The sequence below is a fragment of the Oncorhynchus keta genome, chromosome 2 (genome assembly GCF_023373465.1).
Source record: "Oncorhynchus keta strain PuntledgeMale-10-30-2019 chromosome 2, Oket_V2, whole genome shotgun sequence".
In the NCBI taxonomy this organism is placed as follows: Eukaryota; Metazoa; Chordata; class Actinopteri; order Salmoniformes; family Salmonidae; genus Oncorhynchus; species Oncorhynchus keta.
In genome coordinates this window covers 32,220,778-32,246,747 of record NC_068422.1, presented here as the reverse complement: position 1 = coordinate 32,246,747, position 25,970 = coordinate 32,220,778, and the positions used below count along the sequence as shown (strand labels likewise).

Genomic DNA, 25,970 nt, shown 5'->3' with positions numbered 1-25,970 from the left:
ACAGGAAAGGAAGACCCAAATTTACCTCTGCTGAGGAGGATAAGTTAATTAGAGTTAACTGCACCTCAGATTGCAGCCCAAATAAGTGCTTCACTGAGTTCAAGTAACAGACACATCTCAACATCAACTGTTCAGAGGAGACTTTGTGAATCAGGCCTTCATGGTCAAATTGCTGCAAAGAAACCACTACTAGGACAGCAAAAGAAGAAGAGACTTGCTTGGGCCAAGAAACATGAGCAATGGACATTAGACTGGTAGAAATCTACAGTGCCTTGCAAAAGTATTCACCCCTTTGGCGTTTTTCCTATTTTGTTGCATTACAACCTGTAATTTAAATGGATTTTTATTTGGATTTAATGTAATGGACATACACAAAATAGTCCAGATTGGTGAAGTGAAATTTTAAAAACAACTTGTTTAAAAATATTCAATTAAAATAAAACCGAAAAGTGGTGCATGCATATGTATTCACCCCCTTTGCTATGAAGCCCGTAAATAAGATCTGGTACAACCAACCAATTACCTTCAGAAGTCACATAATTCGTTCAATTAAGTCCACCTGTGTGCAATCTAAGCGTCACATGATCTGTCACACGATCTCAGTATATATACACCTGTTCTGAAAGGCCGCAGAGTTTGCAACACCACTAAGCAAGGGACACCACCAAGCAAGTGGTACTATGAAGACCAAGGAGCTCTCCAAACAGGTCAGGGACAAAGTTCTGGAGAAGTACAGATCAGGGTTGGGTTATAAAAAAATATCCGAAACTTTGAACATCCCACGGAGCACCATTAAATCCATTATTACATTTTTTTAAGAATAGGGCACCACAACAAACCTGCCAAGAGCGGGCTGCCAAACCAAAGCTCACGGACCAGGCAAGTAGGGCATTAATCAGAGAGGCAACAAAGATACCAAGGATAACCCTGAAGGAGCACCAAAGCTCCACAGCGGAGATTGGAGTATCTGTCCATAGGACCACTTTAAGCACTACACTCCAAAGAGCTGGGCTTTACAACAGAGTGGCCAGAAAAAAATAAGCAAACATGTTTGGTGTTTGCCAAAAGGCATGTGGGAGACTCCCCGAACATATGGAAGAATGTACTCTGGTCAGATTAGACTAAAATTGAGCTATTTGGCCATCAAGGAAAATGCTATGTCTGGCGCAAACCCAACACCTCTCATCACTATGTTTTTCATTGGCAGGGACTGGGAAACTGTCCAGAATTTAAGGAATGATGGATGACACTAAATACAGGGAAATTCTTGAGGGAAACCTGTTTCAGTCTTCCAGAGAGGGACGGAGGTTCACCCTCCAGCAGGACAATGACCCGAATCATACTGCTAAAGCAACACTTGAGTGGTTTAAGGGGAAAAATGTAAATGTCTTGGAATGGCCGAGTCAAAGCCCAGACCTCAATCCAATTGAGAATCTGTGGTATGACTTAAAGATTGCTGTACACCAGCGGAACCCATCCAACTTGAAGGAGCTGGAGCAGTTTTGCCTTGAAGAATGGGCAAGAATCTCAGTGGCTAGATGTGCCAAGCTTATAGAGATATACCCGAAGAGACTTGCAGCTGTAATTTCTGCAAAAGGTGGCTCTACAAAGTATTGACTATGGAGGGGTGAATAGTTATGCACGCTCAAGTTTTCAGTTTTTTTGTCTTATGTATTGTTTGTTTCACAATAAAAAATATTTGTATCTTCAAATTGATAGACATTTTGTGTAAAACAAATGAAAATAAACCCCCCCCAAAATCCATTTTAATTCCAGCTTGTAAGGCAACAAAATAGGAAAAATGCCAAGGGGGTGAATACTTTCACAAGCCACTGTATCCTTTGGTCGATGAGTCCAAATTTGAGATTTTTGGTTCCAACGGCCGTGTCTTTGTGAGATGCAGAGTAGGTGAACGGATTATCTCCCCATGTGTGGTTCCCACCGTGAAGCAGGGAGGAGGAGGTGTGATGGTGCTTTGCTGGTGACACTGTCAGTTATTTATTTAGAATTCAAGGCACACTTAACCCGCATGGATACCACAGCATTATGCAGTCTTATGCAATCCCATCTTGTTTTTATTTAGTGGGACTATTTGTTTTTCAACAGGACAATGACCCAACTCCAGGCTTTGTAAGGGCTATTTTACCAAGAAGGAGAGTGATGGAGTGCTGCATCAGATGACCTGGCCACAATCACCTGACCTCAACCCAACTGCGATGGTTTGGGATGAGTTGGACCACAGAGTGAAGGAAAAGTAGCCAACAAGTGTTCAGCATATTGCGATCTCCTTTAATTAAGACTGTTGGAAAAGCATTCCAGGTGTAGCTGGTTGAGAGAATGCCAAGAGTGTGCAAAGCTGTCATCGAGGCATAAGGTGGCTACTTTGAAGAATCTAAAATATATTTTGAATGTAACACTGTTTTGGTTAGTACAAGATTCCTTATGTGTTATTTCATAGTGTTGATGACTACAATGTAGAAAATAGTAAAAATAAAGAAAAACCCTTGAATGAGTAGGAGTGTCCAAACTTTTGACTGGTACTGTAAATTAAATAGATACTGACCTAGAACATGTGGCAGGCTACATTTTTTCTGTAACATGTTAGTATTGAAATAGTAAATTACTTCTCATAATGCAGACTGGAGTAATGAAAGTTCTTGCAGGGATCAGCGCTAACCTTTAGGCCCAGTACCGATGGAATGATTTGATGGCAATCCCCCGCTGATTGGGTATTGATGAATGTTGCAACAGTAATGCCTCTGCATAAATTGCCAACAGATTGAGACTTGGCTTGTCTCTTGTTTAAGTGGTGATATTACATTAGGAAAGAAACAGTGAGTTGGGTGTCTAGGATAAACTGTAAATTGAGTGACAACAATTATGCTAATGCTAACTGTTGGCAGATAAGCCTGATCAAAGCCAATCTTACCATTTGATGGTGTACCAGTGATTGTAGATTATATTATCAGATGTGTAGGCTTATAACATGCATGCTGAAATGGAGGCTTACCCAGGCACTTTCAAGTATAGGATTTTTTTAAAGTGGGTTTTCTCCCTCCAAATCAGCCCTCCTCAACTAAGCTGTTACTATCATTTGTGTCAGAGCTGATTAGGCTACTTATGCTTGAAACCAAAATTCCCCTTGATATTCCATCCCGCCACCTCCTATCTGCTTGTCTTCATGACAGATGAGATCCAGGTTCCATTGATTGGTTCAGCTATGTGACTGGTCATCAGATTGAAACTGAAATATCTGGCATTTCGCCAGACATTCTCCGCACCAATACAGCTATCATAAAGCTGGCTGGACTTGTTTGCCAAGCTCTAAGCTCAACTCATTATTATTAATTCACAGTTCTGACTTTACAGGATCAAATATGTCAAAAGAGTTATGGGCACTATGTTAATGTGAGGATCGGTTTGCAGTAGCCTATACAGAATGTAGGCTACATTAATCTGATATTGCCATTTGCTTGTTCCTTAGTTGAATTTCCATGTCAATCTTAGTCCTGGGGTACCTGGGGCGCTGCAACATTTCTGAAGTCGCACTGTTGTGTCGCACTTTTGTGTCATGGTGTCACACATTCCTCTGTGAGGCTTTTAACCAGCCTTTGGACAAAACCAAACCAGTATAACAAATTATTAATTCTAAACCAACACAACTTGAGCATCTCTGCACTTCTAGATGGAAATATCAGGGCCATGGAAAAATGGTACCATTTGCACTGTAAGTATCTTGTCTGGGCCATCAGCCAACATGAATACAGTCTGTCCTTCACTATGGAAATGGAAAAGGAGTGAGCGTGTCCAACGAAAGACCATATATCCCAGAGTGCCTAGCCTTGATGTGCTGAGTATGTGCAGAGACTCATCCGGCTGACAGGACACACTGTCCTGACTCACTGGCTCAGGGGACCTACACACTGTCATTTAAAGAGGAGGCACAGTACTGTAGTGAACAACACTGTGTGATGGGCATAGCGGTAGAAAGACAGTGAATAAGAAGATAGGAGCCAGGAGACTGAGGAACCAGACACTGTTTGGACTAGGTGGTGCGTTTGCCAGCACTTTGTTGCAGGTGTCAGAGATATGCACACCGAAGACACAGTGCAACATCAGGTGATGAGAGATCTTTTATATATATATATACTGTATATTGTGGTCTGGGGAATAGTTCAATGACACAAATGTTGTAAATCATTGTGCTTGTAAATAAGTATGTTATATAATTATTAATTATTGAAAATTGTTTCAATAATTTATTTTAGGTATGCTTTTGTTTTGTCCGATGGCTGCAGCAGTTCTATGGAACTTAACTGAATCAATTTAAAAGTCCTTGAACTCCATTTCAGGGGCAAAATCCTAATCTATCAATTCAATATCGTGATTACAGATTGTTTGCTTAAGTTTGATCAATTTCACTGTGAATTAGTGTACCAATAAATTGATCCCACTTGAATGTTTGATAAATGAGGCTGATTTAAATTGGGTTGATTACTGCCTATATTGTTGATGTACACTCAACCTTAGCAAAACTGTTACAGACCTCAGCATATACCATGTTTCGGTATATTAGGAAGTTGTTTTGATCTTTCAAATGATGCCCCTAGGGAATGATCTCTTGTGTGTTGCTTTGAAACAACATGTATGTACTGTATGTTGGTACATTACATAACATGTAAACAAGAACATAGATGAAGATTTTCCTGTGGGCTCACCCAATGGAGGGCCCTCCCTCTGTTCTTGGTACAACATAATTTAATTACTCTTCTTAATGTAATAACTTTTAAGTAGTATATCAAATAAAGCCATATATTGCAATATCCATTGTTTGATAGATATACAGTACACCTCACTATTTCTTACTGTAGCTATCTTTCTACCTTACGTGAAGTAAAGATACTCTAATTCCCTTTCCTTAGCTGTTGTGCATCATACCACCAGTTTAAATTATTCCACTTCTCTTTGTTTTAGTTACACCTTTGGAGAGGTGCAAGATCTGAAGATTACACTGTTAATGTTGGGTAGAGAAGCCATTTGTACTTGATAAGCTTGAAAAAAGTGATATCCTTTAAACATTATTCAGGAAGCGGATTTAGCACCAACCTTCAGAGACATAAAGCAACTCAGAGGTATTGATTTATAATTCAAGAAGAGCATCTCTAAGACTGCACATACAGTGCCATCAATCAGATATCTTTCTTTTTTTAAATCTGGTACTCCAAAGAACTTTCTTATCAAATCAATCTAACTGATTACACTGTTTTGGTGTGTCAACTGTATTTTACACGTTCTCCACACTACTGTAAAGTCCCCTGTGTGTAAAGTGTCTATATGTAAAAGGTAAACACAGTTCTTACACCAACATGCATTAAGTGTCTGTTGTTTAGGAAATGTGTCAAACAATGAAATCAAATCCAAGTTTATCCGTCACGTGCGCTGAATACAACAGGTGTAGATCTTACAGTGAAATGCTTACTTACAGGCTCTAACCAGTAGTGCAAAAAAGGTATGAGGTGAACAATAGGTAAGTAAGGAAATAAAACAACAGTAAAAAGACAGGCTATATACAGTAGCGAGGCTATAAAAGTAGCAAGGCTACATACAGACATCGGTTAGTCAGGCTGACTGAGGTAGTATGTATATGTAGATATGGTTAAAGTGGCTATGCATATATGATGAACAGAGAGTTGCAGTAGTGTAAAAGAGGGGTTGGCAGGTGGTGGGTGGCGGGACACAATGCATATAGTCTGGTTAGCCAATGTGCGGGAGCACTGGTTGGTCGGCCCAATTATTCAAAATGAATTCCAATTCTTTCTTCCTGGTACGTTTGTCAGTGTTCACCATGAGTCTCAGCACCCACAACAGTCTACCAAAGGCATCATCAGGGCCCTTTTTCCGAAAAGCAGTTCATTGTTAGATAGGAGCAGCGTTGGGCCTCCTAATTGGCGCAGCGATCTTAGGCACTGCATCGCATTGGCTAGCTGTGCCACTAGAGATTCTGGATTCGAGTGCAGGCTCTGTCGCAGCCGGCCGCGACCGGGAGACCCATGGGGCGGCGTACAATTGGCCCAGCGTCGTCTGGGTTCGGGCAGGGTTTGGTCGGCAGAGATGTCCTTGTCCCATCTCACACTATAGCGCACATCCAGTGCGGGCCGGGCCGGGCCGGGCCCAGTACACGCTGACACGGTCGTCATGGTGTACAGTGTGTCCTCCGACACATTGGTGGGGTTGGCTTCCAGGTTAAGTGGGCATTGTGTCAAGAAGCAGTGCGGCTTGGTTGGGTTCTGTTTCGGAGGACACACTCCTCTCGACCATCGCCTCTACCGAGTCCGTACGGGAGTTGCAGCGATGAGACAAGACTGTAACAACCAATTGGATACCACGAAGTTGGGGAGAAAAGGGGGTAAGAAATACAAAAAAAATCATTCAATAGATAGGAGCAGCGTTAAATCTGAGCTGTTTCCCAAAACCATCATTATAAACACGTGTAATCTAACACCTGCCTCAGACCACTCGTAGAACAGCTAATTGCATCGTTAGGCTCTTTTTTTGCCCTCCCACGTCACTTTAAACACAGAAGATCTTCGCTAAACATAGAATCACATGGTTTATAGTATCTGTGTCACTCACTGCTGAACTTCAGAACAAAGTTGACTACAGACACAAAGTTGCCAGTGTCTTTGCAATTGATAAAAACGAGTGACATTGCTATAAAAATACGCTTAAAATGAAAACCAAGAAGACTGCATTTAAATATTAACTACAGAACGACTGATATGTTTTTTTTTAGAGCCGATGCCAGTTTTTAGAGATGAAGGAGGCCTCGACTTTCCCTACTAAATTAGAATGGAAGATCCTCTCACAAGAATACAGATGGGAAATTGAGTGTAGCATATAGTTATACTCTGCTTCTTGCTTGTCTGTACAACATGCCAAGTTCCATAAGAAATCCTCCTCTTCGATTAGATGTTCCTCAGAAAAAGATAAATCATTGTCTTTTTTTAATGGGAAGTAAGGTGTGTTTACAAAGAAGTCACGATTGAAAAACCTGACATTAGCAAAAGCCCAGAGTAATATTTCCAATCTAAGTCAGTTGTCATTGCTTTTCCTGTTTTACATTTTTGAGCACTTATGTTCAACACAAGTGTATAACTACTTTTTCTTACACAGTTTAATATTTATATAATGTAATTTCCCCTGCCCTTTCTGTTACAAGTTGTATCTCTGGATGTGCATATGTTTGGCTTCTAGGTGTTCTGAAGGTGAGGCTGGTGAGCGATGACAGTTCTTCTGGTACAGGGACTGTGGTAGACCAACCTTGTGGGTGGGTAGAGGTTAAAACTGAGTGCTTAGAGATCTCTGGGACTTGATGAAGGAATGTTGTAGGTTACTGAACCCGTACAGAAGAGGTGTGCAGCCATCTGTTAATCACTGCTGAGAGCCAAGTATGAATTAAAGCATGTATTTCTGCTTTTTAGTCATTTCAATTAACTTGTTATAAATATGACCGACCCAAGGGAAGCACATTTAGATTGTAGCTTCTATGAAACCAACCATAAATCCCTGATTGTCAGGCCCTGTCAGTTTCGATCAGTACAGCTCAACACTTGAAGTATATGCTGAAAGAAAGACAAATCTGGTTTGTTGTGGGCATAAGCTGTATAGCTGGATAGCTGGATACATGCTAAAGTGTTAAGGGACAGCATTGTCCAATTCTTGTACTGTATGTCGGCTGAAGTCAATGGCTGAAGTCAACAGGCAAATGCTCCAGCTGTTCATCTATTCTGGAATCAAATTTTCAGCGAGTACAAATTAAATGGAAAATGAAGTTGCATCTCTGGTCACAGCAGTGGCTTACAGATAATTGGCTTGCCTCTAAACAATCTCTGGTCACAGCAGTGGTTTTCAGATACTTGGCTTGCCTCTAAACAATCTCTGGTCACAGCAGTGGTTTTCAGATACTTGGCTTGCCTCTAAACAATCTCTGGTCACAGCAGTGGTTTACAGATACTTGGCTTGCCTCTAAACAATCTCTGGTCACAGCAGTGGTTTTCAGATACTTGGCTTGCCTCTAAACAATCTCTGGTCACAGCAGTGGTTTACAGATACTTGGCTTGCCTCGAAACAATCTCTGGTCACAGCAGTGGTTTACAGATACTTGGCTTGCCTCTAAACAATCTCTGGTCACAGCAGTGGTTTTCAGATACTTGGCTTTCCTCTAAACAATCTCTGGTCACAGCAGTGGTTTTCAGATACTTGGCTTGCCTCTAAACAATCTCTGGTCACAGCAGTGGTTTACAGATACTTGGCTTGCCTCGAAACAATCTCTGGTCACAGCAGTGGTTTACAGATACTTGGCTTGCCTCGAAACAATCTCTGGTCACAGCAGTGGTTTACAGATACTTGGCTTGCCTCGAAACAATCTCTGGTCACAGCAGTGGTTTACAGATACATGGTTTGCCTCGAAACAATCTCTGGTCACAGCAGTGGTTTACAGATACTTGGCTTGCCTCGAAACAATCTCTGGTCACAGCAGTGGTTTACAGATAATTGGCTTGCCTCAAAACAATCTCTGGTCACAGCAGTGCCTGACAGATACTTGACTTGCCTCGAAAACAAGACTGGCTGTTCAAATGTTCATGAAGCAATGCGACCACGCCATGGGGCTTCATTCTCTGCAGAGGTTCTCCAATGTTTAGAGTCCACTTTAGTCAAATTATTCCAGGATATAAAAACATAACACTATATGAGTGTTTTCCCTCTACCTGTGCTTCGGTATACCCCTTTCCTTCCAGAAGTATAAAGGCATGGTAGCTCTAAAATAGGAGTAGTCTGTTGCTCTAAAATAGGAATAATCATTCCCTGACATTTGCCTGCCTTTTGCTTGTGTACAGTAAGACACAAAATTGAGTATGGGTGTCTCAGAATTTTATTTTATTTTTTATTTGACCTTTATTTAACCAGGCAAGTCAGTTAAGAACATATTCTTATTTTCAATGACGGCCTGGGAACAGTGGGCTAACTGCCTGTTCAGGGGCAGAACGACAGATTTGTACCTTGTCAGCTCAGGGGTTTGAACTCACAACCTTTCGGTTACTAGTCCAACGCTCTAACCACTAGGCTACGCTGCTGTCTAGTCAAGTTGTGACTTGTCTAGACATTTACATTACCCTTTTTCAATATTACAGTAATCTAATTAGTCAAAATGCTCTAAATGACCGATACCACAGAACCATGACTACCATGGTAAAATAGTTTTCATTCACCTTACATAACATTCTGAAAGCGAGTTGACTGTAATGGCAGTGAGTACACACAAGTTGGGAAAATAACTATTATGGGCCAACTTTCCACTCCATCCTTCACCTCTAACATTTTCGCCTAATGTTTTAATCCTTGATGAAGAAACACCCTCTATTCAGCACGCATCTACAGTATACCTCAGGTCCCTGAATGTGAATGCACATCCAGGTCGACCTTCCCTTCAATTGGGTGTGTGACTGATGGGCACACTGCCAGCTGACATATACCAGTCAGCCTTTTCACAGGGACTATAACTTTGAAGCTTTTAAAGCACTTTGAGCAGGCTTGGGGCTTCACGCAAAGTCAGTCCAGCCTCTTAGTAGTGAGGGTGAGACCCAATGAGGTGTCTAATGTCTTTGTTGAAGATGTGGTCTGTTGCCTCAATCAATCAAATATATTTTATAGAGCCCTTTTTGTATCAGCAGTTGTCAAAAAGGGCTTGACAGATACCCAACCTAAACCCCTAAAGAGCACACAATGCAGAGGCAGAAGCACAGTGGCTAGAAGAAACTCCCCTAGAAGGCATGAACCAAGTAGAAATGTATTGTGTTCCGGTTCCTATAGCCAATTGGATACTTGTTTCATTAGGAGTAGACTTTTGTGTTCAGAGGTTGGAGTCCCTATATAATCCTCTATACTTATATTCATATTACTGGACTTTGCTGTGTGATACTTGGTAGTCATAAGGTGGGCAGTGCTGTTTGTACTCAGTGTTCTTGTTGGTGGTGATTACTGTTTCTTTCTCAGTCTTACCAAAGTGGGCGTTATTGTTTAACAGGATGTTCACCGAGGAGGGCACGGCTGTTTTTCAGCAAGGGAGAAAGATTTTGGTAATTGAGGGTCTATTGATTCTGGCCCCTTTCCAGGGGCAGATATTTGGCAGAGTCTCAAGTGCACATACAATATGACCCCTCCCAGCAACACAAACATAATTCACATATATGTCCTAATGTGCCCACAGGGGTCCTATATGATCATGTTAGAGAAATGTATATGTACCTACAACTATAACTGTGTTTTTGTTGTATGACATCAAGTTCTTTTCAGTACTGAACTTGGTGATGCTACCCATTTAATGGCCCTTTGTGTTCAAGGGTAAATATGTTTGGTTCCCTTTACAGCAGTTAGAGATGGGGACACATTTGATATTGTTTTATTTACAGGCTTGATGTTTTGGATTAATTTGGTCATGGTTGTAAATCAATGGCATATTAAACAATGTTTTGGTTGGAGTTATGATTTACCACTGTACAAAGTGCATTGGGTATACTTTTAATCGATACGGATAACATGAGAATATACTGTACATGAAGGAATATTTCAATGGATATTATGTGATGTTATGATTCACTTTTTCTACCCTCCAAGGACACCCAAGTATGTAAAAACAGGACAAACAAAATCCTAGCAATATAATATACTATAAACTGACCAGGTCACTGAGGAAACTATAACCTGGGGTTTTTGGAATATAAAGTGTCACTAGATCATACAATATATGGCTATCCAATACTTTCTCATTATAAGTGAGCCCCCCTCGGCAATAGCCTATGTCAGGGCTCTCCAACCCTGTTCCTGGATAGCTACCATGCTGTAGGTTTTCGCTCCAACCCTAATCTAGCTCATGTTATTCTAATAAATAGCTGGGTTATAAACTGAATCAGGTTAGTTACAACTAGGGTTGGAGTGAAAACCTACAGGAGGGTAGCTCTCTGGGAACACGGTTGGAGAGTCTTGGCCTACAGTATATAATAAGCAAACACACACAGAACAGGCTCTGGAGGAGATGGCTGTCGTTTTTCGGGCTCCTAACCAATTGTGCTATTGTGTGTGTTTTTTCGTGTAACTTATGTAACTTTGTGTAACTTTGTACATAATGTTTCTGCCACCGGCTCTCAGGACCTAAAATAGCTTCTGAATATCAGAACAGCGATTACTCTCCTCATACTGGGCAATGATTTTTTCTTAATAACAAGTCGGATACAAAGGATTTACTTCAGACACTGGACAAGGCCAAAATCCCTGTCATTCGCATGAAGAAGAGACGGAGATATAGGGGACGTAGGAATCCTATAATATATATAATATATATATATATATATATATATATAATCCTATAAGAATCCAACGGAGAGTGGGTAATCCACCTCTACAATCCGCACTATTAGCCAACGTGCAATTATTGGATAATAAACTGGATGAGCTCCGATCAAGACTATCCTACCAACAGGACATTTAAAAACTGTAATCTTATGTTTCACCGAGACGTGGCTGAACGACGACATGGATAACATACAGCTGGCTGGGTTTTCCGTGCATCGGCAAGATAGAACAGCTGCCTCCGATAAGACAAGGGGTGGTGGTCTGTGTCTATTTGTCAATAACAGCTGGTGCACGAAATCTAATATTAAGGAAGTCTCAAGGTTTTGCTCGCCTGAGGTAGAGTATCTCATGATAAGCTGTAGACCACACTATTTACCAAGAGAGTTTTCTTCAATATTTTTCGTAAGCTGTCCATATACCACCACAAACCAATGTTGGCGCTAAAACCCAACTCAACGAACTGTATAAAACCATAAGCAAACAAGAAAATGCTCATCCAGAGGCGGCGCTCCTAGTGGCCGGGGACTTTAATGCAGGGAAACTTAAATCCATTTTACCTAATTTCTACCAGCATGTTACATGTGCAACCAGAGGGGGAAAAAAACTCTAGACCACCTTTACTCGAAACACAGAGACACGTACAAAGCTCTCCCTTCCCTCCATTTGGCAAATCTGACCTTAACTCTATCCTCCTGATTCCTGCTTACAAGCAAAAACTAAAGCAGGAAGTACCAGTAACTCGCTCCATACGGAAGTGGTCAGATGACACAGATGCTAAGCTACAGGACTGTTTTGCTGGAATATGTTTTTCGTGATTCTTCCGATGACACCACATCAAATAAAATAACATTGTATTGGTCACATACACGTGTTTAGCAGACGCTATTGTGGGTGTTGCGAAATGATTGTGTTTCTAGCTCCAACAGTGCAGTAATATCTAACAATTAATATTTAATAATTTCACAACAATACACACAATACACACAAATCTAAAGTATAGGAATGGAATTAACAATATATAACAAGTGGTCACTGGCTTCATCAATAAGTACACTGATAATGTCATCCCTACAGTGACCATACGTACTGTACATAACCCTACCAGAAGCCATGGATTACAGGCAACATCCGCACTGAGCTAAAGGGTAGAGCTGCCACTTTCAAGGAGCGGGGCTCTAACCTGGATGCTTATAAGAAATCCTGTGATGCCCTCCAACGAACCATCAAACAGGCAAAGCGTCAATATAGGACTAAGATTGAATCCTACCACACCGGCTCCGACACTCGTCAGATGTGGCAGGGCTAATACGGACTAGAAAGGGAAGCACAGTCGCAAGCTTCCCAGTGACACAAGCCTACCAGATGAGCTAAATGACTTCTATGCGTGCTTCGAGGCAAGCAACACTGAAGCATACATGAGAGCACCAGCTGTTCCAGACAACTGTGTGATCACGCTCTCCGTAGCCGATGTGAGTAAGACCTTTAAACAGGTCAACATTCTCAAGGCCGCAAGGCCAGACGGATTACCAGTCAAGTGTCTTCACTGACATTTTCAACCTGTACCTGACCGAGTCTGTAATACCAACGTGTTTTAAGCAGACCACCATAGTCCCATAGTCATGGCTCACATCAACAGCATTATCCCAGAAACCCTATACCCACTCCAATTTGCATACCACCGCAACAGATCCACACTGCCCTTTTCCACCTGGACAAAAGGAACCCCTACATGAGAATGCTATTCATTGACTACAGCTCAGTGTTCAACACCACAGTGCCCTTAAAGCTCATCACTAAGCTAAGGACTCTGGGACTAAAAACCTCCCTCTGCAACTGGATCCTGGACTTCCTGATGGGTCACCCCCAGGTGGTAATGGTAGGTTAAAACACATAAACCACGCTGATCCTCAACACGGGGGCCCCTCAGGGGTGTGTGCTCAGTCCCCTCCTGTGCTCCCTGTTCACCCATAACTGCATGGCCAAGCACGACTCCAACACCATCATTAAGTTTGCAGACGACACAACAGCGGTAGGCCTGATCACCGACAACGATGAGACAGTCTATAGGGAGGAGGTCCGAGCTCTCCCTCAACGTGATCAAGACAAAGGAGATGATCGTGGATTACAGGAAAGGAGGGCTGAGCACACCCCCATTCTCATCGACGGGACTGTAGTGGAGCAGGTTGAGAGCTTCAAATTCCTTGGTGTCCACATCACCAACAAACTATCATGGTCCAAACACCCCAAGACAGTCATGAAGAGGGCACGACAACGCCTATTCCCCCTCAGGAGACTGAAGAGATTTGGCATGGGTCCTCAGATCCTCAAAAAGTTCTACAGCTGCACCATCGAGAGCATCCTGATTGGTTGCATCTCCGCCTGGTATGGCAACTACTCTGCCACCGACCGCAACGCGCTACCGAGGGAAACGTGTACAGCCTAGTACATCACTGGGGCTAATCTTCCTGACATCCAGGACCTCTATACCAGGCGGTGTCAGAGGAAGGCCCTAAACATTCCCAAAGACTCCAGCCACCCTAGTCATAGACTGTTCTCTCTGCTACCGCACAGCAAGCGATACTGGAGTGGCAAGTCTAGGTCCAAAAGGCATCTTAACAGATTCTACCCCTTAGCCATAAGACTTCTGAGCATCTAATAAAATGGCTACCCCCAACCCCTCCCAAACCCCCTCACCATTGTTACGCTGCTGCTACTCTGTTTATTATCTATGCAGTCACTTTACCTCTACCTACATGTACATATTACTTCAATTACCTTGACTAACCGGTACCCCCTGTATATATCCTCGTTACTGTTATTTTATTGTTTCTCTTTAATTTGTTATTTTTACATTTTCTTCTTATTCTTTCTTTTTTATAGTTTATTTTAGTAAAACCACATTATTGATTAAGGGCTTTTAAGTAAGCATTTCACTGTAAGGCCTACACCTGTTTTGGGTTCCCGAATGGCGCACCGGTCTAAGGCACTGCATCTCAGTGCTAGAGTCATCCCTACAGACCCGGGTTCGAATCCAGACTGTATCACATCCAGCCATGATTGGGAGTCCCATAGGGCGGCGCACAATTAGCCCAGCATTGTCCGGGTTAGGGTTTGGCCGGGGTAGGCCGTCATTGTACATTTTGAACTTGTTCTTAATTGACTTGCCTTGTTAAATAAAGATTAAATCAAATAAAAAACCTGTTGTATTCGGCGCATGTGACAAACAAAATGTGATTTGATCTTGATTTGATAAACACCCTTTAGTGGGTGGGTAGACAACGGTCTCTGTAATGTTTATGTAATAACTTGGTAATGAACTATTAAATGAATTACAGCAGTTTGCTGATTGTTATGTTTGAGTGGATCAGTCGCTAAATGCATGGTCTGTCACCATAAGTGTGTTTTCTTTATGCCCCATGGCATTGAAGCTTATGATGATGATAGATCAGTAAAGGACATTTGAAATTCTGAGCAACCACATGTAAGTAGCAATTATAATTCATGTATAAATGATGTTAATTATAAGTGCACAGTACATTTCCCAGTTCAAAGTCAGCATATCTTTCTATGGGTACATGTTGTTCATCAGCTGGTGTCCTTTGAGGATCATAATTAGCAGAGTGAATATAGCTTAGCACTCTCACATCAGATGTTGCACAGAGGAGCTGAAACATTTGTATTTTACCTTCATTTAACTAGCAAGTCAGTTAAGAACAAATTCTTATTTTCAATGACAGCCTAGGAACAGTGGGTTAACTGCCTGTTGAGGGGCAGAACGACAGATTTGCACCTTGTCAGCTCGGGGGTTTGAACTTGGAACCTTCCAGTTACTAGTCCAACGCTCTAACCACTAGGCTACCCTGCCGCCCCATTGACAGTGAACCTGCCATCAAAGCATAATTAGTAACAAGGGTGCACCATTAGCATACATAATATTGTTCACACAGTTTTCACAGGTATATTTACTTTAATAAAAATAAATTTGACTACATTAGACCTCAAGACCTTGTTATTGATATACCCACAATTATTTTATTAGATGATATGTCTGAGAGAGACTAATAAATACAGTGTTGTGATGATATACTGTATACAATGCAGATTTTCTGCCATTACAATATCACTTTTTCAGGCTTAGCCAAGGTCCAAGTGTCCCATGTGATTTGGACAAGCCCCGAGCAGTACTTTCTCATAAATGATTGATTTAGGGCAAAATCAACCTGTTTTCAGTAGTTCACTCTACCACCAGCCCTGTCCTCCCTGTAACTACTTTGTTCTCCCTTTTCCCATCATTATCCTTCCAACCAAGGGTCACCTTTTCACCATATGGATCCAGGATGCAGCCTAAATATGTCAAGTTAGTGGCTATAAATACCAGGTTGGAATTAAAAGGCCTCTTTAGTGGGTTCCCTGTTGGCTTCTCTTCTCCATATGGTAGAGCCATATGGTGGAGCCTGAACATGTGGCCATGCACAGTATGTACATGTTTGTGTAAAATTCCCCTGGTAACACGCTGCTATCATTTATGATTTGCTGTGTGGTGCAATACATCAGGCTGTGTGAGTGCAAGGTTGGGGCACTTTGACCATCTCTAGGCGAAATAAAAATAACAAACAGTCAATTTGTTTCTTCTCGTTTGCAGTCTCAGCAGAAATGCATCGTAATCTTCGCTTTGGTGTGCTGTTTCGCTGTCCTGGTGGCCTTGATCTTCTCGGCGGTGGATGTCTGGGGAGAGGATGAAGACGGTATAACAGAAGAGAACTGTAACAAGAACTGCAGGTGAGATACCTTCCAGCCATCACAATCTCTCAATTTCGAGATTATATTAATCTGCCTCTCTCTATACACTATAATAACACTGTCAATCATGTCAATCATGTTATTTCAGCTGGATACATAAATACACTATACATACAAAAGTATGTGGACACCTCTTCAAATTAATCGATTTGGCTGTTTCAGCCACACCCGTTGCTGACAGGTGTATAAAATTCAGCACACAGCCATGCAATCTCCACAGACAAACATTGGCAGTAGAATGGCATTATTGAAGAGCTCCGTAAATTTCAACGTGGCACCGTCATAGGATGCCACCTTTCCAACAAGTCATTTTCGTCAAATTTCTGCCCTGCTAGAGCTGCCCTAGTCAACTGGAAGTACTGCAATGGTGAATTGGAAACGTCTAGAAGCAACAACGGCTCAGCCGTGAAGTGGTAGCCCACACAAGCTCACAGAACGGGACCGCCGAGGGCTGAAGCGCGTAGCACGTAAAAATCATCTTGTCCTCGGTTGCAAGACTTACTATCGAGTTCCAAACTGCCTCTGAAAGCAAAATCAACACAATAACTGTTCTTTGGCAGTTTCATGAAATGGGTTTCCATGGCCGAGCAGCCACACACAAGCCTAAGATCACTATGCGCAATGCCAAGCGTCGGCTGGAGTGGTTTAAAGCTCGCCGCCATTGGACTCTGGAGCAGTGGAAACGCATTCTCTTGAGTGATTAATTACACTTCACCATCTGGCAGTCCGTCGGACAAATCTGCATTTGACAGATGCCAGGAGAACGCTTCCTGCCCCAATGCATAGTGCTAACTTTAAAGTTTGCTGGAAGAGGAATAATGGTCTGGGGCTGTTTTTCATGGTTCAGGCTAGACCACTTAGTTCCAGTGAAGAGAATTCTTTGTTTCAGCAGGACAATGCCCCTGTGCACAAAGCGAGGTCCATACAGAAATGGTTTGTCAAGATCGGTGTGGAAGAACTTGACTGGTCTGCAGAGAGCCCTGACCTCAACTCCATTGAACACCTTTGGGATCAATTGGAACGCCGACTGCGTGCCAGGCCTAATCGCTCAAAATTAGCGCCAAACCTCATTAATGATCTTGTGGCTGAATGGAAGCAAGTCCCTGCAGCAATGTTCCAACATTTAGTGGAAAGCCTTCACAGAAGCTTAGAGGCTGTTATAGCAACAAAGGAGGGAACATCTCCAAAGTAATGACCATGATTTTGGAATGAGATGTTCGACGAGCAGGTTTCCACATACTTTTTGTCATGTAGTGTACGCTGTTCCCTTTGAATGCATTCCATTGCTAGCCCATCAACATGATACCGGCAATCAGGCTTGTGTGTATTTCAGCCAGACAAAAGAGTATAGGGAATGAATCCTCCAATTTCATGGTGCATGTAGCCATGTCTTCCTCTGCAGATTCATTTGAGGCAGGCAGGCACATGGTTGGTTATTACTCAATTGGACTCTACTCTGTGTTCCATTAGTAAATCATCTGCCTGTGTGCACTGGCTCAGGTTGCTTGTTACCAGAATCTCTCTCCCACTCCAGACATTTATCTGCGCCCTCAAGAGCAATCTGTCCGACATCTCTCTCCTCAATGAGGGTAGAAAATGTAATTCCAACTTCTAAAGTTGAAATTGATTTTTGTTACTCTGTGGGGTCCCTGGGACTTTGAGACAAGAGAGAGAGGCATTTGTTCACACATCACCAAAAATATACATTTATTGTCCTGGCATCATCAAAGGGCCAGGGTGGTACAGTCATTTCTCACCACTTAGTCAAATAGAAATGCTCCTCTTGCGCTGATGCGTCTTAGCAGTGTGCCTAAATCTCTAAACCACAGTGTTTGTTTCTGTTATGCAGATTTCCTTTAATCAGGATGCTCTCTAGAGTGGAATGAATCATGCTTGGTAAACAAATACGAACTTCTGAAACGAGATGGCATTCTATTGGACTGCATCGATGACAGGGCACATCTGAAAGCATTGTATGAGGAATCATTTATCTTGAGCCATGCATTTGATTGTTTGAGGAATAGGAAAATCCACCGTGCTCATTCAGTTAGAGTGGACCTAGCTTCGTCCGCTAAGTCAGTCAGGTGTAGATAAAATCAATGACTTCTATCTCAGAATCCGGCATATGTATTTTTTTTATGTCTCATAGGCCAACAGGCCTCACAGACCTTTGTGAGGCAGGGATCAAAGGCCATGTTTACATCAGCCACAATATCAGAATATTTTATCAAATGAAAATCTTGTGTGCAGATCAGAAAGCATAAACTACTGTGCTGCGTCAGACATTTTCACAGCTCAGGCTGCAGTGTGTCAGAGAGAAGCTCAGAATGATCAACATACTGTAGTGTTGCTTTCGTCCTTATGACTCTTTGCAAGCTGTCAGTATTTGGAGCCACTGTTGATCTTGGCTACATCTCCATGCTGTCAACTTGGGCTAATTTAGGACGTCTTGCATTGCCTGATCCCATTGGCTCCAGTCTTAGCATCAGTTGCCTGGGATTGTGAATGGCATGATGTTTCGAAGGATTGGGTTCTCTTAAAGATTAAATGTAGCTATGCCATGGTAGAGCTTAGTGCACGTAATGTACTGTAAGCAGTATCGGGGCTGATAGCATCTCTCTAGATCTCTTTCTCTTGTACTTTTGCACGTGCTGATGTACTTTCCATGCTTTTCAGACATATACTGTTTAAGCTCTTTTATTTCCCGATGCCAGAAAATGTGACTTGAATGGGTAATGTCTAACTGTCAACCTATACCCAATTGTCAAACTGTGCACACTGCAATACAAGGTGTATCAAACCATTCATGCCTAACATCAACTAATGCATTATAATGATGATATTCTTCCTTACCACTTTAGGTTCATCTAAAGATTTCTTTGATGACAACATTATAGATAGTGACTAAGATGTGATCCTATTGTGCATTCCTCTATATGTCTAATTGCTGGTATTGAATGTCTGTTGACGAGGTACATATTGATCCAGGGCTGTGTAGTGGCAGGCTTGAAACCAAATACTGTAGTTTCCGGATGGTGATGGATCTAGAAAATCCTTACACTGGTATTATTTTACTGGAAGACCTTTGATGAGAATATCTCTATGAAATCCACTGCTCCTGATACTGCAGTTGGATAATTATACTGTTGTGGGACCTTTATTGTGATAACATAATGTGTTTGAATCTTATTTAAAAATGTTATTCTGGCTGTTGGGAGAGGAGCAAAGGTTCATGGACAATGTTCCCTATAAGCTGGGTGTGTGCGTGGGTGCATAGCTCCCCGGGACTGCCGCGCAGAAGACACATCAACCCGCGCTGCGAAGTACAGTTGAACTTTACTCAACTTTCTAGTTTTCCCCTTTGGTTAAAACACTATCAACGTTTCCCTATACTGTGGGACGTGATCGAATCAACACAATATTAGTAACTTTCAATGCAACATCCCGAAACAAAACAAATTATGCTAGATTTAGTATGCAAAACGAACTATGCGAGAGATTTTATTGTAAAAGGAGTGCATTGGAGTAGGATTCAATTGCACTGACAGGCAAGACTCAGGCTCATACTCTACACAGACCGGTGTGGCATAAACAATCAGAGCTGCAGTAGACCTACAGTATAAGCAAATAGACCCTTGCCATATATGGATCTGTGCCATTAACTTTGAACTGGACTATGTTTATGACATGAGTGGCTGCGAGTAGATGCACTAGTTTTGAGATCAAAGCGAGAGTTGCATGTAGCCACATGAGCATATTTGTTCATATTCTTTTCTAGTAGGTGAGTTATTAGCCCAGTTGTAGCTCATTTCTCGTCATCAATGGGGGAGTGGTTGCTTGTTACAAGAGCACAAAATGTGTGTATTTCTCGCCATATTTGAAAAGCAAGTCAGGTAAAGAGCTTTTTTTCTCTTAAATGGGCAGTGTTGTATTTTGAGACGGTCTTGAATAAGCTAAGTAGCCAATAGGCAGAGGGTAACACAAGTTGTTTGATTCTCTGTAGTAAAGGTGTGCAGTGGTGTAAAGTAATTAAGTAAAAATACTTCAATGTGCTACTTAAGTAGGTTTTGGGGGTATCTGTACTTTTCTATTTATATCTTTACTTCGCTACATTCCTAAAGAAAATAATGTACTTTTTACCCCATACATTTTCCCTGACACCCAAAAGTACTCTTTACATTTTAACAGGAAAATGGTCCAATTCACACACTTATCAAGAGAACTTCCCTAGTCGTCTCTACTGCCTCTGATCTGAAGGACTCACTAAACACAAATGCTTTGTTTGTAAATTATGTCTGAGTGTGCCCCTTGCTATCCATAAAAAAATGTTGGTGCCGTCTGCTTTGATTAATATAAGGAATTAGAACTGGTTTATACTTTTTCTTCAGTACATTTTAGAAATTCCATTTAAGTATATTTAAAACCAAATATTGTTTTACTTTTACTCAAGTAGTATTTTACTGGGTGACTTTCACTTTTACTTGAGTCATTTTCTATTAAGGTATCTTTACTTTTACTCAAGTATGAGAATTGAGTACCTTCTCCACCACTGATGGTAATAATAATAAATGGTATTTTGTAAAGTGGTTTCTTGTATCAAACAACACATGTTTAGTCACTTCCTTGTCTGAAGGACAAGTGGATAAAGAGGTTAATGTCAAGTCCTGCATGTTTTTTCCAAAAGTTTAATTGAATGTAGATCTACATTGAACACCACACATTGGCTACTACTGTAGGCTGAATGATAGAAAATGCTATTTTCATGTTAAAATGTTATGAGATGTATTTTCTCCATTGTTTTTGGTGGTAAGCCACTCTGATAGGCCTACATTAGGATCAACTAGCCACAGTAGCCTACTCAGCCACTGATATAACTGTAACTTAAAGCATGTACAGCTTCAGTTTTCACAGTAAATGTGCACCAGAAGTTCCCCGAATTTTCACAATGTTCAAGTTTGCGCTCAGCAGACCTGGCATTTGCTCAGTGCCCCAAAAGATTTGAGGGAACATTGTACATGGATAACGAATACTTGAGTTTGGAGTGAAAGTAGGAGCCATGCTCTTGCTCATGTTATAATTTTGTCCCGTTTAAGTTGTGTAGTACTCTGACATTAAACATCAAGTCTAACACGGAAGTCGCAGTAGTCTGGCTAACACCTCACTTTGAAAGTCTAGAATGGCTCTTCGATGTTGTCAGCATAATGCATAGATAATTAAGGGGTCTGTGCTGGTTGGCCCTCCTGTGTGTTTCTCACTCAAACACCCACACACACAGCTACAGTACACAGCCCCAGAGTACTGCCCCCTTCCATACAATGGTTGGATTTTCAAATCCAAACAACGAGAGAACTCAACCCCTGAGTATTTTTTTCTACATTTGAGAGAACCAATCAAATCCATTGCACAATTTCTGAGAGAATATTGCATTAACAAACAGCCTCCTTTCCAGACCAGTGTGTCACAACTCGCAGTTCTCCCTGCCCTGTGGGTCACGTCAGCCAGGCTAAAGTCGCAGTGTCCCGAGTTAACATTGTTATCGGCCTTACAAATTAGTGGCAGCTGGTGATTCATTCAAGAAGAATGAGAGCTTACGAACTCCATGCTGGTTTGTGGATTTTAATTAAATAGCTAGCTAGCTCAGTGAGTATTGCCGTGAGCACTATGGAGAATGCTTTATGCACTCAATGCTTTTTCCAATTGGTAGTTACAGTCTTGTCCCATCGCTGCAACTCCCTTATGGACTCAGAAGAGGCAAAGGTTGAGAGCCATCCATTCTCCAAAACACAACCCTGCCAAGCCACACTGCTCACTTAACCCAGAAGCCAGCCCCACCAATGTATAGGAGGAAACACATACAACTTGCGACCGTATGCTTGCACCCGGCCCTCCACAGGAGTCGTTAGAGCACAGTGGGACAAGGACATTCCGGCCGGCCAAACCCTCCCCTAACCCGGACAATGCTGGCTGCGACACAGCCCTGGATCGAACCTGGGTCTGTAGTGATGCCTCAACTACTGAAATACAGTGCCTTAGACCACTGCGTCATCCGGGAGGACTGCACTCAATACTTTTAACATTGGTAAGACTGACTACCTAAAACAACTTGGGACCGGTATAATTAAAAATATACTGTATATATATATATATATATATATATATATATATATATATATTGTACAATTTCAATTGGGATTTTTCTTCAGCTCTCCACAAGGTATTTATGCTAGCTATCCAGCTCTACTAGCTTGTTAGCTGGTTAGTTAGCTTAGGCAAAGACAGTATGAAGTAGGCAGAAACTGCTTCTCCGATAGAAATTACTATTTGGCTAGCTAAGCTCATGAGCAGAAATGTCCTCGGGTCTAACGGTTATCTCGTGCCTAACTCAACCACTGAGGATTTTTTTTTTACATTTGAGAGAACTAATCAAACCCATTGCACAGTTTCTGAGAGAATATTACATATTGAATCGTCTTGAAAGGAAAAGATGCACACCCCTAGAAAGTTAGTGTAGCCAGCTATCTAAACTTGAAGTAATCATGGTCAGCAGTATTGAAAAGTAACTTACCAACTTGATGCACTCACCCATGTAGTAGACAAACTTCAGTCAGAGGTAGCCTTTCTGACACACACTAACTTAAATAGAAACACTAATGTTCATTCCCTTGAGCACCCCTCTAGATCTGCCTCATCCAGGACAACTCCCCTGTGTGAGTGTGCCATGGCTGATCGCTGCGGGACGTGCCACCACAGGAGGTTGGTTGCACCTTAATTGGGGAGGACGGGCTCGTGGTAATGGCTGGAGCAGAATAGGTGGAATGGTATCAAATACATCAAATACATAGTTTGATGCCATTCCATTCGCTATTCTCCAGCCATTCTTATGAGTCGTTCTCCCCTCAGCAGCCTCCACTAGGAGCTACAGCCATCGCCACCAAGAGGTATACGCAGTCGACAAGTTCTACCCAAAAAGACGACCGCCATCACCTAGCCCGTACGACAGCCTTATGCAACTGGGTACTGGACTTCCTGACGGGCCGCCCCCCAGGTGGTGAGGGTAGGCAACTACATCTCCTCCCCGCTGATCCTCAACACGGGGGCCCCACAAGGGTGTGTTCTGTGCCCTCTCCTGTACTCCCTGTTCACCCACGACTGCGTGGCCACGCACGCCTCCAACTTAATCATCAAGTTTGCGGACGACACAACAGTGGTAGGCTTGATTACCAACAACGACGAGACGGCCTACAGGGAGGAGGTGAGGGCCCTCGGAGTGTGGTGTCAGGAAAATAACCTCACACTCAACGTCAACAAAACTAAGGAGATTATTGTGGACTTCAGGAAACAGCAGAGGGAACAACCCCCCCCCTATCCACATCGATGGAACAGTAGTGGAGAGGGTAGCAAGTTTTAAGTTCCTCGGCATACACATCACAGACAAACTGAATTGGTCCACTCACACAGACAGCGTTGTGAAGAAGGCGCAGCAGCGCCTCTTCAACCTCAGGAGGCTGAAGAAATTCGGCTTGTCACCAAAAGCACACACAAACTTCTACAGATGCACAATCGAGAGCATCCTGGCGGGCTGTATCACCGCCTGGTACGGCAACTGCTCCGCCCTCAACCGTAAGGCTCTCCAGAGGGTAGTGAGGTCTGCACAAACGCATCACCGGGGGCAAACTACCTGCCCTCCAGGACACCTACACCACCCGATGTTACAGGAAGGCCATAAAGATCATCAAGGACATCAACCACCCGAGCCACTGCCTGTTCACCCCGCTATCATCCAGAAGGCGAGGTCAGTACAGGTGCATCAAAGCTGGGACCGAGAGACTGAAAAACAGCTTCTATCTCAAGGCCATCAGACTGTTAAACAGCCACCACTAACATTGAGTGGCTGCTGCCAACACGCTGACATTGACACTGACCCAACTCCAGCCACTTTAATAATGGGAATTGATGGGAAATTCTGTAAATATATCACTAGCCACTTTAAACAATGCTACCTTATATAATGTTACTTACCCTACATTATTAATCTCATATGCATACGTATATACTGTACTCTACATCATCGACTGCATCCTTATGTAATACATGTATCACTAGCCACTTTAACTATGCCACTTTGTTTACATACCCATCTCATATGTATATACTGCACTCAATACCATCTACTGTATCTTGCCTATGCTGCTCTGTACCATCACTCATTCATATATCCTTATGTACATATTCTTTATCCCCTTACACTGTGTATAAGACAGTAGTTTTGGAATTGTTAGTTAGATTACTTGTTGGTTATTACTGTATTGTCGGAACTAGAAGCACAAGCATTTCGCTACACTCACATTAACATCTGCTAACCATGTGTATGTGACAAATAAAATTTGATTTGATTTGAGCCATGGCGGGCGTTTCCCCAGCTGCAGCACATATGACAGGCAAAGCCACAGAGGAGAGCAGACTTCGAAACACCACTCTCCAACACCATCGTGTACACGCCATGCACACACACTTTGTAGAGACAAAGGTAAACAAACTGTAGCTGGAGATGACAGCTGATCTTCAACTGCTTGTCCTGTGGCCAAACAATGAAAAAGTGAACACTGTCAAATGCTACTGTGCAGATCCACACAGTCATGCTGTCCCCCACTGGACTTTGGGCAGTCCCTATTACCGGGGCACAGGCTGGTTACATTGTCTGACAATTTCAGAGACTTTGGTGTGAAGTACACAAATAGAAATATACAAAAAGACTGAAAGACAAAACAAGCACTTATGTTCTCTGTTGTAACGTGACTACAGAAATTAAGCTACATTGTTCACTAATTTTACAGTTTTCTACATTGCTGTTCTGAAACACGGACGCTTCTTTTCCTACGGTAAAGAGTACTGTGGGACCTTTATTGTGACAGCATAATGTGTGGGAATCTTATTTTGAAATGCTATTCTGGCTCTTGGAAGAGGAGCAAAAGTTCATGGGTAATTCTTCCATGGAAGAAGGAACCACACTCTTGCCTAGTTTTTTTTTACATTTGCATCATTTAGCAGACACTCTTATCCAGAGTGACTTCCAGTATTTATTTTTTGGGGGGAGTGCATACTGCTCCCCTGTGGGAATCAAACCCAAAACCCTGGCGTTGCAAGCGGCATGCTCTACCAACTGAGCCACATGGGATCTTATCATGTATAAATTGTGTAGCACTCCGACATTAAACATTGAGTCTTACGCTGAAGTCGCAGTGTCCCTGGTTAACATTCTTATCACTGACCTTACACTATGTTTATGTACTTCATACATGACATTATACATGTAAGTCCCCACAAAAATATTATTTTCAAGTCATATAGTGGATAATGAATCAAGGGGCATAAGCACAGTTTGTCAAACTTGTATTTTTGGCTACTGAGTACCAGTGCAATCAGCCTCATAGGCAGTCGATCATATAAATTAATGATCTGTTTATTTTTTTCTGGCACACCATCAGTCGGTAGCATCCAACACACTCTACCTTGGTCATGTACTATACAGTAAACAGACAGTCTCAAAGTTCTGCCAGCATCTGGAGTGTGAATGAATGAATTGTCTAAGCCACAGCAGTATTATAACTCAACGAAACCCCAGGGTCAGGCCCAGGCTGTGATATTATTACTTTTTATTTGGGGAATTTATCCCCATATCGCTGTATTTGAGTTATTTCTCAGCAATATATCAGAGACACTTCTAATTGCTTTACAATAACGCATAATAACAATGGCTTTTT

At 42.2% G+C, this 25,970-nt stretch overlaps 1 protein-coding gene across 2 annotated transcripts in view; it reads left to right on the top strand.

Moving 5' to 3' along the window:
• The window catches only part of LOC118361214 (inactive phospholipase D5-like), a 109,350-nt gene that overhangs the window by 64,452 nt on the left and 18,928 nt on the right, over positions 1-25,970 (top strand). Inside the window, exons 1-2 of one of the 2 annotated variants that reach the window (XM_052475407.1) lie at positions 3,985-4,119; positions 16,052-16,188. In XM_052475407.1, the coding sequence (XP_052331367.1) occupies positions 4,090-4,119; positions 16,052-16,188 (167 nt within the window). In that variant the 5' untranslated portion in view covers positions 3,985-4,089. Of the gene's footprint in view, positions 1-3,984; positions 4,120-16,051; positions 16,189-25,970 lie in introns of those variants that run through there. The other variant, XM_035740961.2, reaches the window with a different exon arrangement.